The sequence below is a fragment of the Coffea eugenioides genome, chromosome 4 (genome assembly GCF_003713205.1).
Source record: "Coffea eugenioides isolate CCC68of chromosome 4, Ceug_1.0, whole genome shotgun sequence".
Classification (NCBI taxonomy): Eukaryota; Viridiplantae; Streptophyta; class Magnoliopsida; order Gentianales; family Rubiaceae; genus Coffea; species Coffea eugenioides.
The window spans coordinates 633,229-647,332 of record NC_040038.1 but is presented as its reverse complement, the minus strand read 5'-3'; the positions used below and the strand labels follow the sequence as shown (position 1 = coordinate 647,332).

Here is a 14,104-nt window from a genome sequence, read left to right as displayed (position 1 = left end):
TTCAGGAAGCTTTATATACGAGTTATTGAAGAATTCATGTGTGTAGCTTATTTGCAATAAGAAATTGGTTATGTTTTGCGCAATTTAGTTGAGATCTGGGAAGACTATCTTCCAGGCATAGTTGACTTGAACGTGCTGTGGCCAAGTGATTTGACAAAATCACTGCACAGTTATTCTATCAAAGCAAGGACACGAAGCTGCAAGGCATTCGAGCACTGCAAGCGGTCAAAGACTCGACTTGAATTCCGTTAAAATCGAACTCGAATCGAGCTTGAGTAACTCGTTTGTAGTGACGAGATGATCTCGAAATTTCATTTTTCAAACTCATCGAGCTACTCGAGTATTTTATACATTTTTTTTTAAAATATATATTTGTGAAATGACATAAATAAATATATTAGTTGTGAAATTTACTGCAAATACCTCCTAACTAAAAATCAAGCTCAAGTTCAAGTACTCGAACTCTCTATAAGTTCACCTAAAAACTCAATCTATTCGAGTTGAATTCGAGTTTAAATGGCTCTTTCATGAGTTGAGTTCAAATTTTTGTATTCCTACTCGATTGAGCTTGAGTTGAAGCTGAAGTAATACACATATCCATCAAGTTCGAATTCGAGTATAGTGCCACTCGAGTATGCTTGAATGAACCCCTCGAGTGACTAAAATTTCCGTGGTTTCGTGTTTATTTGATTCAAGTATCTATTTCATAGCAAGTGTATATGAATGATGAATCTAGCTGCGATGCTAGCTGGGACACCTATATTCTATTTGGCGTCTGCCTCTGCTGGCCTGAACGAAAATATTTGAGTAGCAAGCACATTAATTAAATAGAATGGAGTATCAGGGGCCCAGATCGACCCCATTTCTGCACAAAGAGAAACACAAGTACATTACGCTCGTTTGGATAATCTCTATGTCGCCTCTCTGCCGCCAAAGTGGCGAAGCACTAAATTAAAGCTGTTAAAGGGCGTCTACATGATCAATCAGCGTAATCCCAAACACTAAACAGCTCATTCCTGATTCTTCTATTTTGACCTAGCTGTCCATTATCCAAATTAATAATTATTAAGTAGTACTCTCTTAGTTTCTCCGCCGGACCCGGCAGAGGAAGTAAGTTTTAACTTTTAAGTGGCCTGAATAAATACTTTATGAAGTTTCTACTTTCTCGCTAGCTATGAGAGTGTAAATATAGGGGCTACACTTTGACCCTTTTGGCATGGCATTGGCTGGCGGTCTCTCTCGCGCCGGAATTCCTCTAGGACGGTTCTGGTCTCGCCCTCGCACTCGCACCAGTTACTGTCCCGACAAGTACGCCGCAAAGATGCTAATGTCCGTTTAGTGGAACTTTCTACTTCTCTGATTTCATCCAGATGTATTTGCCTGCTCCTGCACTCTACACTGCAAAATCCTTGATCCCCTCTGCATGAAAGACGTACGCAACCGACATATCAGTCAATTATAGGTCATCAGAATTCAATAAACCATCGTATTATTTGTAGTTCGAGCACACGATTTGTCCAACCCAATCTCCCCCCCCCCCCACCAAACACAAACAAAAGGCCTGATAAAATCTCAATTATTTGCTGTTCGTCTGGTTCAATGTTCTTACCTGTACATGTAGACATCTTTATCAAGACGTAGAGTCTTGTTGCACAGGAAGCAGGAGCCGAGACAGCAGTAAGAAGAATGAGGAGAAAGGGTGGTAGGGGATGAGTGGGAAGATTGGTTAGCAGCAGTCATGCGAAAAATGGGTTTAATAAGTCTGAGGCCAGAGTTGAGGACAACATTGGAATGATCGGTGAGCAAAGTGGTATCAGCAGCTGTTAGTATCCTCAAGCCAACGGCGGTTGACGAGAGTTGGTGGTTGTGGGAGCTGATCAGTGACGATCTTTTCTTGTTTATCTTGCGATCATGATCAGTGTTCTTTTGATTTAGTTTCAGAGGGCTCCAAATTGAGACCTTGGAAAGCATCCTGAAGAAGAGGGCTGAAAGCAGAAAGTAGAGAGAGAGAGAGACAGATAGAGATTGGACACGGAAGAAATGGAGACGAAGGGAATGAAGCCCTCAACCACAACAGCCGTATTAATTTAATTTAACGTCAACGTGGAAATGGGACTCATCAGTCATCATCATCAATGGACAACATAACCGCTGCGGTCCCTTAACTTGAGATGCACGTGCTTTATTCCTCTTTTTTAATCATTTACCTGTGATCTTTACCGCGTTTTAACTTCGACGAGGGCGAAAAAGTGGCAATCCTAGCCGTGAAACTTTTCCTGTGGGTCGGGTCGTCCCACAAAGTCTAATGAAAACGTGAAAATTGTGCTTATTCGTAGCTCACCGTCTCATCTTTATTGCTTTATTAATAGTGTACTAGTTTATTGTCTTTTTATAAGTGGACAGCAGTTGATTAATTTACTCAAAAAAAAAAAGTGGTTAATTAATCGTTCGATCGAGAGAATTTATACATATTGTGGTGACACGTACAAAACTCTGTATATCGTTATTTGTTTTGCTTAAAATGTTAAATACTCTTGAAGGTGTCTAAAATTCAAGAATAGAAATACCTAAAATATGGAAATAAAGAGAAGCAATAACGATGGATTTAATGATTTTAGTGCTAAGAGTGGTTTCAAACTCATATCTTCCCAGATTTTAAGTTGCCTTTTACATGATTTCTTGCTTATAAGAAAATGTATCTTATAATTACATCTCCAAACTGAGGTAAAACTAGTAGTGGGTCGTTCTTCCCACGGAGCAGAAGCCAATTTAAACAGTATCCAAAATCAATGCCCCTTCAATGCCAAAAATGTTAATTGTAGCAGCAGCAGCAGTATAGTATACACTCTGTAAAATATATGCTGAAAACTCACTGACTCTGGCTCAATTCAAAGAATGGTTACACCGACATGTCAACGCCTGCAACAAGAGGACCAGTGGCTAAGGAGGTGGCCGTCTCAGAGCCACCCGTCACCCTCCCTTTAGGTATGCGGCGGCATTCCCACCTATACTTCAAGGAAATATCAAGGATTAAATTTTTATCCACCGACGATATAGTACGTAGAGCTTTTACAGTAGTACTAAGAGTAGAAGAGATAAATGAAAAAGAAGCGAAATTCAAAATTCAAAATTAAAATTAGATTACCTGATATGTATTTAATTCTGTTAATGTAGTAAAAAATTTTCACTGACGGTGCATGAAAAATTAACTCGAATGTTAATGCTCCAACATACGCGCTTTTCAGTGAATCCCAAGAAAGCAGATGAACCATTTTAACACATCTTCAATTATTAGAGAACTTATAGTGTTGAGTTCTTGAGTTCAAATCCCTTGCATGCCAGTTGTGGCCGAAGCACACAAGTAGCTTTCATTCGAACGAATCATGGCCAAGGTGCACGATAGTTGACGTATATAATTTTAGTGGAACTCAGTAATCAAATGGTGATGGTGATCATTAGTATAACCAACATTTTGAATGTACGAAAGGTCTGGCACGAAGTTGGGCGTTTGATACAATGCTCAGTGGATGAATTGCTGCAAATTAATCCAACAGTTCATTGCATTATATGCACCAACTAAAGAATTTAATAAATGAATGAATTCCTTACCAATAAATAAACTTACAAGAAAAAAGTACTAGTAATTAAAAACAATTGATGTCATGACTAAAAGCCTTTGTCCAAAAAATTTTACAAGGGAAAACGAAAACAAGAGGTTATCCTAATTAAGATGAAGAAAAACTGCTGAAGTAGTTCCTCATTTCTTCTTATCATAAAATTCGCCTCAAAGGAGATGAATATCCCACCTGTACAATTACTGGAATATGAGGGTGATTGCTGATGCAACGCAGGCGACGCAAGCAAGTGAAGTGTAATCTGGACCGAAGGCATATGGAGAGACTTTGTCAGGGGAAAGTTAGCTCCGAATAAGTATTGCAAGTTCAGCATCGATCTGACTTGTGTAAATTAACGCATTACTTTGCTTTATTTTTCGTCTTATCGTGCCTCAAATGTCTTAGCCTTATCTTCGTCTTCCTGATCGATCTGGACCCTCTGGCTCTTCGCATCTGATTCCCACACCAGTATCTCAATTAATTAATTGACAATAAGTGAATAAAATGGCAGAATAATATTGGATGAAACTAATCCTTTCGAGAAACTCCGGAGGAGGGCTGATACCTGATTTTTTATGTTGTTGTGTTGGTGAGGAAATTTTGATAAAACAAAATTTTGATTTTCCATTGAGAGAGCATCTACGGCGTGTTGATTTTTCTTCTTGTGCATTAGTTCATAGATATCCTTTAACATATGATTATTCAACTCCAAATTGACTGACTTTGTATGATTATTCTGCATGCGTTGGAGGGCATTGGTCATAAAATCTGCTGGACGTTGGAAGACCAGTTCTACTCGTGATTCACGTATCCCCTTTTCTCTTGAAATTGATCCCCTTATTCCTTTCTTTTTGGAAAGTTCCACCGGATAATCGAATATGATACCTTTCAAATTTAAATATATAACGTCAAAACGTGACTAGTTAACCTTCCAACAGTACTAATAAATAATTGACTAAAACAAGAAATTTTAACCTTTCGATAAGGATTCGGAGTCCTCTACAAGTCAAAATTCTAAATAATAACGAACTCCTTATATATATGTATATATATATATCCGATTCATCTTTCAAATCTTCGCCGTTCCAACTTCAAATAAACACACACACACACACACACACACACACACAAAAGCTTTGTTCCTCTTGCTAACCCCTATCGCAGGTGTTGAATCATGTCTGTAGTACTTCGCTCCAACGGTGCCGTTCTCTTTCTCAGGTTAGCCTTGGTTTTTCATGCATGCAACCCCTATTTTTATCTTTTATCCTTTTTTTTTTGTTCTTTTAATTTGTTAACCTGCCGTCAGTCCTCTTTCCTTTATTTTGATACTTTCTTTTCTTCCTTATTCTCTATAATTCTTATTTTCCTCGGTATCTCACGTTATTTAAGTATTTGCTACTTACAAGTAACATGCATGCTCTCTCTCTCTCTCCATTATGGATATCACAGTATTATATATTGCAACGATGAAATTTTGATTTTGTGGGTTCCTTTTATATATATATATATATATATATATATCTGCTCCCTTTGATACTTTTTAACTTGTATGCTCTGCAGGAGAGCGTACACTGTTGCGGTAGAGAATGTGAAAGCACAGCCAGCCGCTTCAGTGATGAGGAAGGTGGCGGAGCGAAGCACAAGCAATATTGATGTGGGGAAAGAACTAGTAGTTCAAGGGGCGAAGAGGGAGGTTTTCTGGATGAAAGATCCAAAGACTGGAAATTGGATTCCAGAGAATCACTTCAATGAGGTTGATGCTGCGGAGCTCCGAGAGAAATTTCTGTCCAAGGCGCCAAAACCCTAAAGATTGTAGTACGTAGAGGAATTGCAAGTTCATACAACCACTACTATCTGTCGAAATATCTTTCTTATTTGCTTTTGTTTCTGTCAGGTATATCGGTTCTCCTTTAAGAATTAATAATGAAAACATACGTTTCAGACGAATGAATTAGGGATTTATTCGTGGTTTCCATGTTTTTTACATATATATATATACTCCACCATGCAAGGGATAGGGATCCCTTGTTGTTCTCACCCATTTATGGGACGAGGTTTGCGTGTAATCATCAAGACTAGAAACATATGCATACCTCAATTGTGTTCACCTTTTAAAGTTGGCTTGTTCTCTCTCAAATATTTGAATTGAAATTTCGCTTGCTTGCACAGCACCTAACCCTGGCAATAGGGTCTAATGGGCGGAGAGTTTTGAGACGTTCCACAACCGGATTAAAAATATAGTCCTAATCGAGTTTGGGTTTGGCTCATTCGACTTTGTACAATGAAAGTTCAAGCTCACCTCTTTATGTTTGTTGGGTTCCAAGCTTTGTAACGGGCTGACCCATTTTAAACCAGGCAGAATCTCATGGGTACTGCCTCTATTAGGCACGCAAGACGCTCCATTGCACATATTTTCAATTCAACCCACTGCACTTTCTTTTTAGTAAATTCGGGACCAACTAAACCAAATCCAGTTTAGTTGTTGTTATCACCTGCATCGACCATTATTAGTAGCAGTGCATTTAACCTGAGAGCCAATCCCATATCGAACAAATTACTGCCAGAGATCATATTCACTTCATCTGGCAGTTCCGACGCTTGAGCGGTAGTGTACTAATCTAAAGTAGGCGGCCCAGGGTAAACATCGCAGCTTCTATTTATCTATACCATGGGCATGCTTTTTGCGGACTTGCTTGGCCATGAATATGATGAACGTGAGAACTAATCAGTCAGCCCTTCTTGTCTACAAAGCTCACAGTGCACCCGGACCCAACAAGTAATAACGTCATGACCAAGCCCTTACGGCATGCCATAATGTAAATAAAATCTGTAAAACTGCTCTAGTGTGCGCAAGCTGAACGATGCTTCAACCAGTTACCAAAGTGTGAAAGATACGTGGAACACAAGATTAACATAAACATTGTGCATTGAACAGAATAGGACGAACCTTTTTGTTGGCTCTGAAATTCTATATCCCAGGAGTTCCAAATCATGAAAATAACCATGTCCCTGCGGCATATACCACCTCGTATCCCACAAAAACCATTCGAGCAACCCACATTTGGTACAAAACTCAGCCAAAATGCCCATGCCCATTAAGAGCATTCATGAGTTTCATGGAAAAGAAAGAGAAACGAACCAAATCCACAAGTGTAATACCTTAACAAAAATATCCCAAAACATGGCTACAAGTATAGTTGGATGAGTTCATCACTCACTACAGAGGGTGTTAAGACACCCAAATCAGTGAAAAGTAAGGTCAGATACTGAGGTGGCGTATAGTCTCGGGCAGATGTTTCGACTTCAACCTTGGAAGGTATGGGTACTCCAAAATCAATAGGACGTAAAGCAGGAACCATGTCCTTTTGATTGAGCGGATAAAGACGAGCAAACTGCAATAATAGAGATCAACAAAACCTAATTGCTTTAGCTATAAACTGCAACAAATAATTGAAATTGAAAATTTTCATTCATCAATCAGAAGCTTGCAAAAACACGGAGTGAGTGTACCCAAAGACAGAGCAGTAACTCAATGTCATGTTCATATGAGCTCGATTTCAAGTCAAACTTTAGGGCCGGGGGGGAGGATTTTTATGTACCTTGTAGCTTTCAGCAGCAACATAAACTGGTTTACTCATGCTCTTAGCAACCAATGCAATTTGGTATGTCCCCATCATGTTAATTATTCCTCCACTCTCAACAACTCCATCTGCTCCAACAAAAACCATGTCAACTTCATCCATGCTATATGCCACAGCAGAGTCTATCAATAGCTTCACGGGAACGTCAAGCTTGGCTAGCTCATTGGACAATCGCAACCCAGTTCTATCTGGCCTTCCCTCTGCATATCAGAGAATACTAACTTACAAAGCTTTACTTGCTTGAAATTAAGCTTAGTATCACATCAAAGGAAAAAAAAACCAGGAATTGATCAGCATCAACTACAAAGATGAAGCCAAATGTTTGCAAATCTTAGTATCTTCAATCTACAGTATGCAAAAATGATGCTGATACTCTGTGAAGAAAAATACATGATCTAGTTTTGATGCATTTATCAATTGGAGATCGCCTTTACACAATCATGCATCATCTCGATGCCCTTCTGTGCACCATGAAAAGAAAGATGTAGGAAATGCTAATCAGTGAAGGCAGATTTGGTCCTACAGGTAACAGGTAACCGTAACCTAGAAGCAAGATGTACAGATGTGTACCTGTGCAGAAAATGCGAAACAGTTTCCTGTTTTGTGCAGCCGTTCTCAAGACTTCCAACACCACGCGGGAAAAGCCATGCACCAATATAGTACAACCATCAAAAATGAAATCCTGACTAAGCATCGCAATTATTCTCCTAGCCTGTATGATGAGCTTAATTAACAACTCTTTCCGCATGAAATGCAAAAATTACATAGTCAATAGTGAAGTGAAGGAAGATTGAATGACTAATATAAAATCAATAATTAGCTCAAGCACCTTGTAAGAAATCTCTCCAAACTTCTCTGCACGTTCAAGAAGGCGAGACTTAGCTGAATTGAAATCCTCATACTCCAGAGCTGAAGTTCTTGTCACATACCGCATGAACAGATCACAGCCAGCTGTCAGAGATATCGAGGTTGTATCCCATGACTGGAGGAAAGAGACAACGGTTCGTAGAACATTAGATTTTTCTCATCGATTGTTTTAGTCTTTCATTTCTATGGTTGACAGAAATCAGGGGGAAAAAAAAGGTACATATCTCATTTCCTTAATGCATGGCTCTCCTCTCCTTCCAACTACCTTGTCACGTTTAGGCAATTCCATTTTGCACAAACAACTAAAACTAGAGCAATCTATCACGTTACTTCCAAACTTCGCCAGACTTATAACACAAGGAGCGAAGTTCAATTGGTAGCAAAAGCAAGAAATCCAACTCGAGAAACAGACGAAGTTAAAGAAATGCTCCAATGAGTAGCTCAAGCCAACCTCATTAGATAAACCAGGCCCGGTCATGGCCATGCTGATAAAGAACAGGTTTGATAGCCGGTAGAATTAAAAACAAACGTCCAGTAAAATCTCAGGCTCAAGCTTATTACTGAGTTTCACCGGGGTAAGGTAAGAAGAAAGCAGCATTACAATCGACAATCGTCAAACAAAATTGCAGAAAGAATTTTTTATCAAACCTGAATACGAGCCACCCCAACCCCACTCCTCCTCGTCAACTTTAATTCAAGCAAAATGGAAGTAAACAATTCCAACAAAGAGAGTAAAAATGAGTTACTTTGAGGGAATCAGAGGCTTTCTTGAGCTCAATTTCCAGCTCCATCATAGTATTCGCCTCGCTGGACCGAATAACGGACGCCAAAGCCCTAATGGCCGCCACAGCCTCAGCCAATTCAGGTTGTTTCCGCCAATTATTGAACTCATCAATCACGCTAAAGGCCTTGGGCGACTCGCCCGACTTCAAAGACAAAGAGTCGTCAGAAACGGCTTCGTCGGCTTGGCGGCCAACGGCAGCTTGAGCTTGTGCGAGCCAGTCGCTGGAAACGACGCCGTGATGAGCCGCTCGCGTCTGATAATAAGCAGAAATTTTAGGGTTTTGCTGTGGGGTTTCTGCCATAGACGGCGAGGGGGCAGTTGGAGAGAGGAGGCGGCTCTCAGGCTGGGCTACGCCGTCGTTTTGTTGTTGGTCGAGAATGAAAGAAGCGGATCGATACCACATTTATGAGATGCGAGCACTCTATTTTCCTTTTATTGTAAATCAGTCCACCGCTTTTTTTGCCCTTTCCTTTTTTGTTTCGGCCGTGTGTAATTTAAGAGGGAATAGAATCGAATGAGAACGAAAGCTTAAAGTGCGAAGATCGCCGGTGCGGCTGTGGATGATTTTTCCGGTGATTAAAGCCTTACAAAGACGGGAGGTCGAATATTTTCTAAATCGAAATTGTACCACCACACTACTAATCTCGCTCGATTAGGCGTTAATCAGTGATTGGGATTCCACTTTGGACTAGGGTGGGCCCTGGGAGTCGGACATTGATTTGAAAAATGCGCTTTTTATATATATATTTTTAAAGTTATATTGACAGACGTTTTTTTGTTTTTCGGACCCCCCAAAAAAAAAATTTGTTCCAAATGCTTTTGGAGCCGGTGGGTCCATAGAATGGACTAGAGAAAAGCGATCATATCTTTGAAATAACCGATCGAACCAATTTAATTTGGATTTTAATTTCTAAAAAAATCAATTTATATTAAAACTCGAATATTTTAGCTGCTCACAACACTATATCTCCGTTTGGATTAGCTGTTTTTGGGTTTGTTTTTCAAAAACACCACTGTAGCATTTTGAATCTGAAAAACAAGTCCGTTTGGATTAGTTGTTTTTTGGGTTGTTTTTCAAAAACTATATGAAAAACTTTTACTGTAGATTTTTTTGGATTATTTTTAGAGGTATTTTTGAAACATATTTTTGAGTATTTTTAGAATATTATAATTTTTATATTTTTATATAAATATACATTTATGCATTTATAATACATTTATAGATATTTATAAATAAATATATTTATATATTCATATAAAAATATATAAATGTATTATATTATATATAATACATAATATAAATATATTTATAAATGTATAAGTGTATATTATTATAAATGTATAAATTATAAATGAATATTATAAATATATTATAAATTATAAGTGTATATTATTATAAATGTATAAATTAGTATATTATAAATATATATTAATATTATGTAGAAATGTATTTATATAATTAACATAAATGTATATATGTATTGATATTATGTATAAATGTAAAATTAATATTATGTATATTAATATAAATGTATAAATGTATTATATTATATATAATACATAATATAAATGTATATTTAAATGTATAAGTGTATATTATTAAAAATGTATAAATTATAAATGAATATTATATAAATATAAATGTATAAATTAATAAATTATAAATATATATTAATATTATGTAGAAATGTATTAATATAATTAATATAAATATATACATGTATTAATATTATGTATAAATGTAAAATTAATATTATGTATATTAATATAAATATATAAATGTATTATATTATATATTATACATAATATAAATGTATATTATAAATATACATAAATATTTATATATTATGTATAAATGTACATTTATATAAATGTATAATATATTATATATTATATTATATATAATTTATATAACATATAATATTTATGTAAATATATTATAAATATATAAAAATATATTATAAATAAAATAAAATATTTATAATATGTATGTATAAATATATAATATTAGAAATGTATAATATATATAATATACATTATTATTAATATAATTTATGTATAATATACATAATTGAAATATACATATTAATATATATTAATATATATTATAAAACAAAATTGAATAAATATATTTATAAATTTATATATAAATAAATGTATTTATATAAATATATAATATTTATTTCAATTGATATAATATATATAATATTATACATAATTGAAATAAATATATTTATATTAATATAATATATATAATATACATAATTGAAATATACATATTAAAATACATAATTGAAATATACATATTAAAATATATTAAAATATAATTGAAATATACATATTAAAATACATAATTAAAATATACAAATTGAAATATACTTATTAAAATATACAAATTAAATATACATAATTGAAATATATTTGGAGTTGTTTTTGATATATTGTTTGGATATGGTGTTTTTGAAGTTGTTTTTGAAATACACATTACTGTAGCATTTGGAATGTGAAAAACAGTTTTTCAAAAACAGGTGCAAAAACACTCAATCCAAACGCAGCCTATGTGTATATGAAAGTGTACCAACTATACCACAGGCGTATGAAATGATTGAGCGAGACAGAGAGTTTGTCTAACAAGTACATTCACACGTAATTTTTTTTAATTGTTTGTTTTTTTGGTAGGTAAAAAATTTTAAATTTAAAATCTCTTACTTATAATTTCTTTCATTTTACCGTCCAATCCAACCCTTCTCTTCACTAACTAGGTTTAGATCTTAATTTTGTGAAAAAATAGAATTAAATCGTGAAAGTGTTTAAATGTAAGGCAAGCAATTAAACTGTGCATTCAAGTAATAAATAAAATATAGAGATAATTTCAAAAAATTCCCTTGAGATTTTTTCTAATCACACCTAACACCTCTTAAGTTTCTAAAATCACACTTAACGCCCTTAAAATGACAACTTTTGTAACATGTCAGCCTTTTTATGTACAAATAATATTAAAAAATATATCTAGTAGAGGGACAATGGTATTCTTCCAATTTTGCCCTTTTACAAGTTGATTTTTTAATTTTAGAAGATGAAAATAAAAACAAATAGGACTGCAATATTTACATAGAAATTGAGAGGGTGTAAGTACAATAACTGTTGAATTGTATAAATTTTGTTAATTCATATGATTGTTATAACATCTATGCCAAAGTTTTGGATAGAAAGGAAATAAATTTTTTTGAATACTATTTGTTAACCAATTTTTCAAAAATTTTGTTTTTGATATTTGAACACCATTATAGGTATATTTAATATATACTTTTTCATTATTTCAACTATATGCCAGCCTTGTTCTTCACCAAATGAATGATTTTAACATATTTTTTCCTCACTTCTTACTAATTAAACTAGATAACAAGATAAAATCGTAGTTAAAAAAAGATAAATTTTCTATGTTTTGATTGTCTAAGTACATTTTCTTTTATAAAATCAAACATAAATGTTTTTTCTTTTTTCTTGACCTTTCCCACATAAGATGAAAAAGGCATAAAAAAATCAACTTGTTTTTATTTTCATATTCTAGTTTTCAAAAATAAACTTACAAAATGGCAAATGTGGAAGAATATTATAGTCTCTCTCCTAAATACTTTTTTAATACTATTTTTACCTAAAGGGGTTGATATGTTACAAAAGTTGTCATTCTAAGGGTGCTAAGTGTGATTTCAGAAACTTTAGGGGTGCTAAGTGTGATTAGGAAAAATCTCAAGGGAAGTTTCTGAAATTGTTCCTCAAAATATAAGTTTAAGGGAGCGTTTAATAAAACTAAAAACTGAAATGTATAGTTAGAAAATTGAAAATTAACTACTAAAATCTTTAGGCTTTGTATGATTTAGATATTTTTTAGGTATTTTTTAAAAAACTTTACTGTAGCATATATGTAAAAAACTTTCACTGTAAATTGTTTGTTTTGAATTAGTTTTTTTTGAAGATGTATTCTTGAATTTTAAATTTGAAATTTTATTAAAGCATTTTTTTAAAAAAATTGTTGTTTTTTACCACAATTACTCATCGCTACCAACTCTATCTCTCTTTCCTTTCCTTCCTCCTCTCATTTTCTTCTCTTATTTTTCCTCCATCTTTCTCTTTCTCCCTCTTGCCCTAATTTGGTCATGAACTAAGGGGAAAGAGAGAGGAGGGGGTTGTGAGAGAGGGGCAGGAAGGGGAGGATGAGGGAAAAGGGAGGGCGAAGGAAAGGGAAAGAGAGGAGAGAAAGAAAAGAGGAGCGATGGGAGTGGTAGAGATGAATAAGGGAGGAAATAATAGGTGGTGACAATGGTAGGTGGAAGAAGAAAATATGATAGAATTTAATTTTTTTTAATATGTATATGAGTATGAAGTGGGAGGGAGGAATGCGAAAGAGTGTGTGTGCGTGAAAGGGAGAGAGAGTGTGTATGTGTATTTAGGAGAAAGAGGGTGGGTGTGCATTTGTGAGGGAGATATGTATACATGTACGAAAGTGTATATGAAATAATTTTTCATACAAATATATTATACTAATTTGACAATTCAACCAATTAAATGATACACTTTCACTTAAAATTTCGTATACATGTTAAGTCCTTCTTAATAATTAAAATACAAGCAAACTATTCTTGTGTTTGGATATGAGATTATTTAAAATAATTACTGTAATATTTTTTTTTCTATACGATGTATATGAAATAAAAAGAATGATTAAAAAGATAAAAAAAATATGTTAAAAAATATATTTATAATGCAAACAAATAATTCATATCCAAACACTCTGTATATCAGCGAACAAGTTTAAGTTGAATCTTAAGGGGATGATCGGCTTAAAAAAAATCAAAATAAAAAACGTTTGTCAAGAAATTTTAAAGCTGTTAACTCCACTCTTTAATCCTTTTTTCTTCACTTTTTTGTTTTCTACTCTGTCAACAAACCCTATGGTTTGCCTTCGGGAGCATTTGACTTTCTTGCGTGTTGAACAAGGTTCTCTCACTGACGTAGGCTTGTATCCCAAATAGCCCAACCACAGCTATCAGGACGCGTTGACCAATGAATGGGTTAGCAAAAGAAGTACTCCCACAAATACGGTACCCCACCAGCCCCCGTTACGCCCCACCAAGCAAGGGGAAAAAAAAATGGGAAGAGAAAGAAAACGACGTAGTAGTAAGTAAGTTGAAATTGAC

The 14,104-nt window shown here is 34.7% G+C and overlaps 3 protein-coding genes across 3 annotated transcripts; 1 reads left to right on the top strand and 2 right to left on the bottom strand.

Moving 5' to 3' along the window:
• Nucleotides 1–1,172: 1,172 nt before the first annotated feature.
• On the bottom strand, nt 1,173–2,023 carry LOC113767827 (FCS-Like Zinc finger 17-like). The gene is made up of 2 exons (XM_027312029.1): nt 1,610–2,023; nt 1,173–1,419 (listed from the first exon to the last, which is right to left on the bottom strand). The coding sequence occupies exons 1-2, from the start codon at nt 1,969–1,971 to the stop codon at nt 1,173–1,175; spliced, it is 609 nt and encodes a 202-aa protein (XP_027167830.1). The 5' UTR covers nt 1,972–2,023.
• Nucleotides 2,024–4,739: 2,716 nt separating this feature from the next.
• On the top strand, nt 4,740–5,680 carry LOC113769289 (late embryogenesis abundant protein 37-like). The gene is made up of 2 exons (XM_027313751.1): nt 4,740–4,832; nt 5,175–5,680. Exons 1-2 carry the CDS (start codon nt 4,789–4,791, stop codon nt 5,419–5,421), a joined length of 291 nt encoding a protein of 96 aa, XP_027169552.1. The 5' UTR covers nt 4,740–4,788; the 3' UTR covers nt 5,422–5,680.
• Nucleotides 5,681–6,541: 861 nt separating this feature from the next.
• On the bottom strand, nt 6,542–9,582 carry LOC113768659 (translation initiation factor eIF-2B subunit alpha-like). The gene is made up of 5 exons (XM_027313105.1): nt 8,869–9,582; nt 8,085–8,237; nt 7,826–7,967; nt 7,214–7,455; nt 6,542–7,006 (listed from the first exon to the last, which is right to left on the bottom strand). The coding sequence occupies exons 1-5, from the start codon at nt 9,307–9,309 to the stop codon at nt 6,800–6,802; spliced, it is 1,185 nt and encodes a 394-aa protein (XP_027168906.1). The 5' UTR covers nt 9,310–9,582; the 3' UTR covers nt 6,542–6,799.
• Between the last annotated feature and the right edge of the window lie 4,522 nt (nt 9,583–14,104).

What these genes read in the sequence shown, in the direction of transcription:
- LOC113767827 (XM_027312029.1), bottom strand. Translation starts at nt 1,971, where the DNA reads ATGCTTTCCAAGGTCTCAATTTGGAGCCCTCTGAAACTAAATCAAAAG. An exon ending in AAAGATGTCTACATGTACAG is followed by an intron (nt 1,420 to 1,609) that starts GTAAGAACATTG and finishes TCTTTCATGCAG; the next exon opens with AGGGGATCAAGGATTTTGCA.
- LOC113768659 (XM_027313105.1), bottom strand. Translation starts at nt 9,309, where the DNA reads ATGTGGTATCGATCCGCTTCTTTCATTCTCGACCAACAACAAAACGAC. An exon ending in AAGCCTCTGATTCCCTCAAA is followed by an intron (nt 8,238 to 8,868) that starts GTAACTCATTTT and finishes TCTTTCCTCCAG; the next exon opens with TCATGGGATACAACCTCGAT. An exon ending in GTTTCGCATTTTCTGCACAG is followed by an intron (nt 7,456 to 7,825) that starts GTACACATCTGT and finishes TCTGATATGCAG; the next exon opens with AGGGAAGGCCAGATAGAACT.
- LOC113769289 (XM_027313751.1), top strand. Translation starts at nt 4,789, where the DNA reads ATGTCTGTAGTACTTCGCTCCAACGGTGCCGTTCTCTTTCTCAG. An exon ending in GGTGCCGTTCTCTTTCTCAG is followed by an intron (nt 4,833 to 5,174) that starts GTTAGCCTTGGT and finishes TATGCTCTGCAG; the next exon opens with GAGAGCGTACACTGTTGCGG.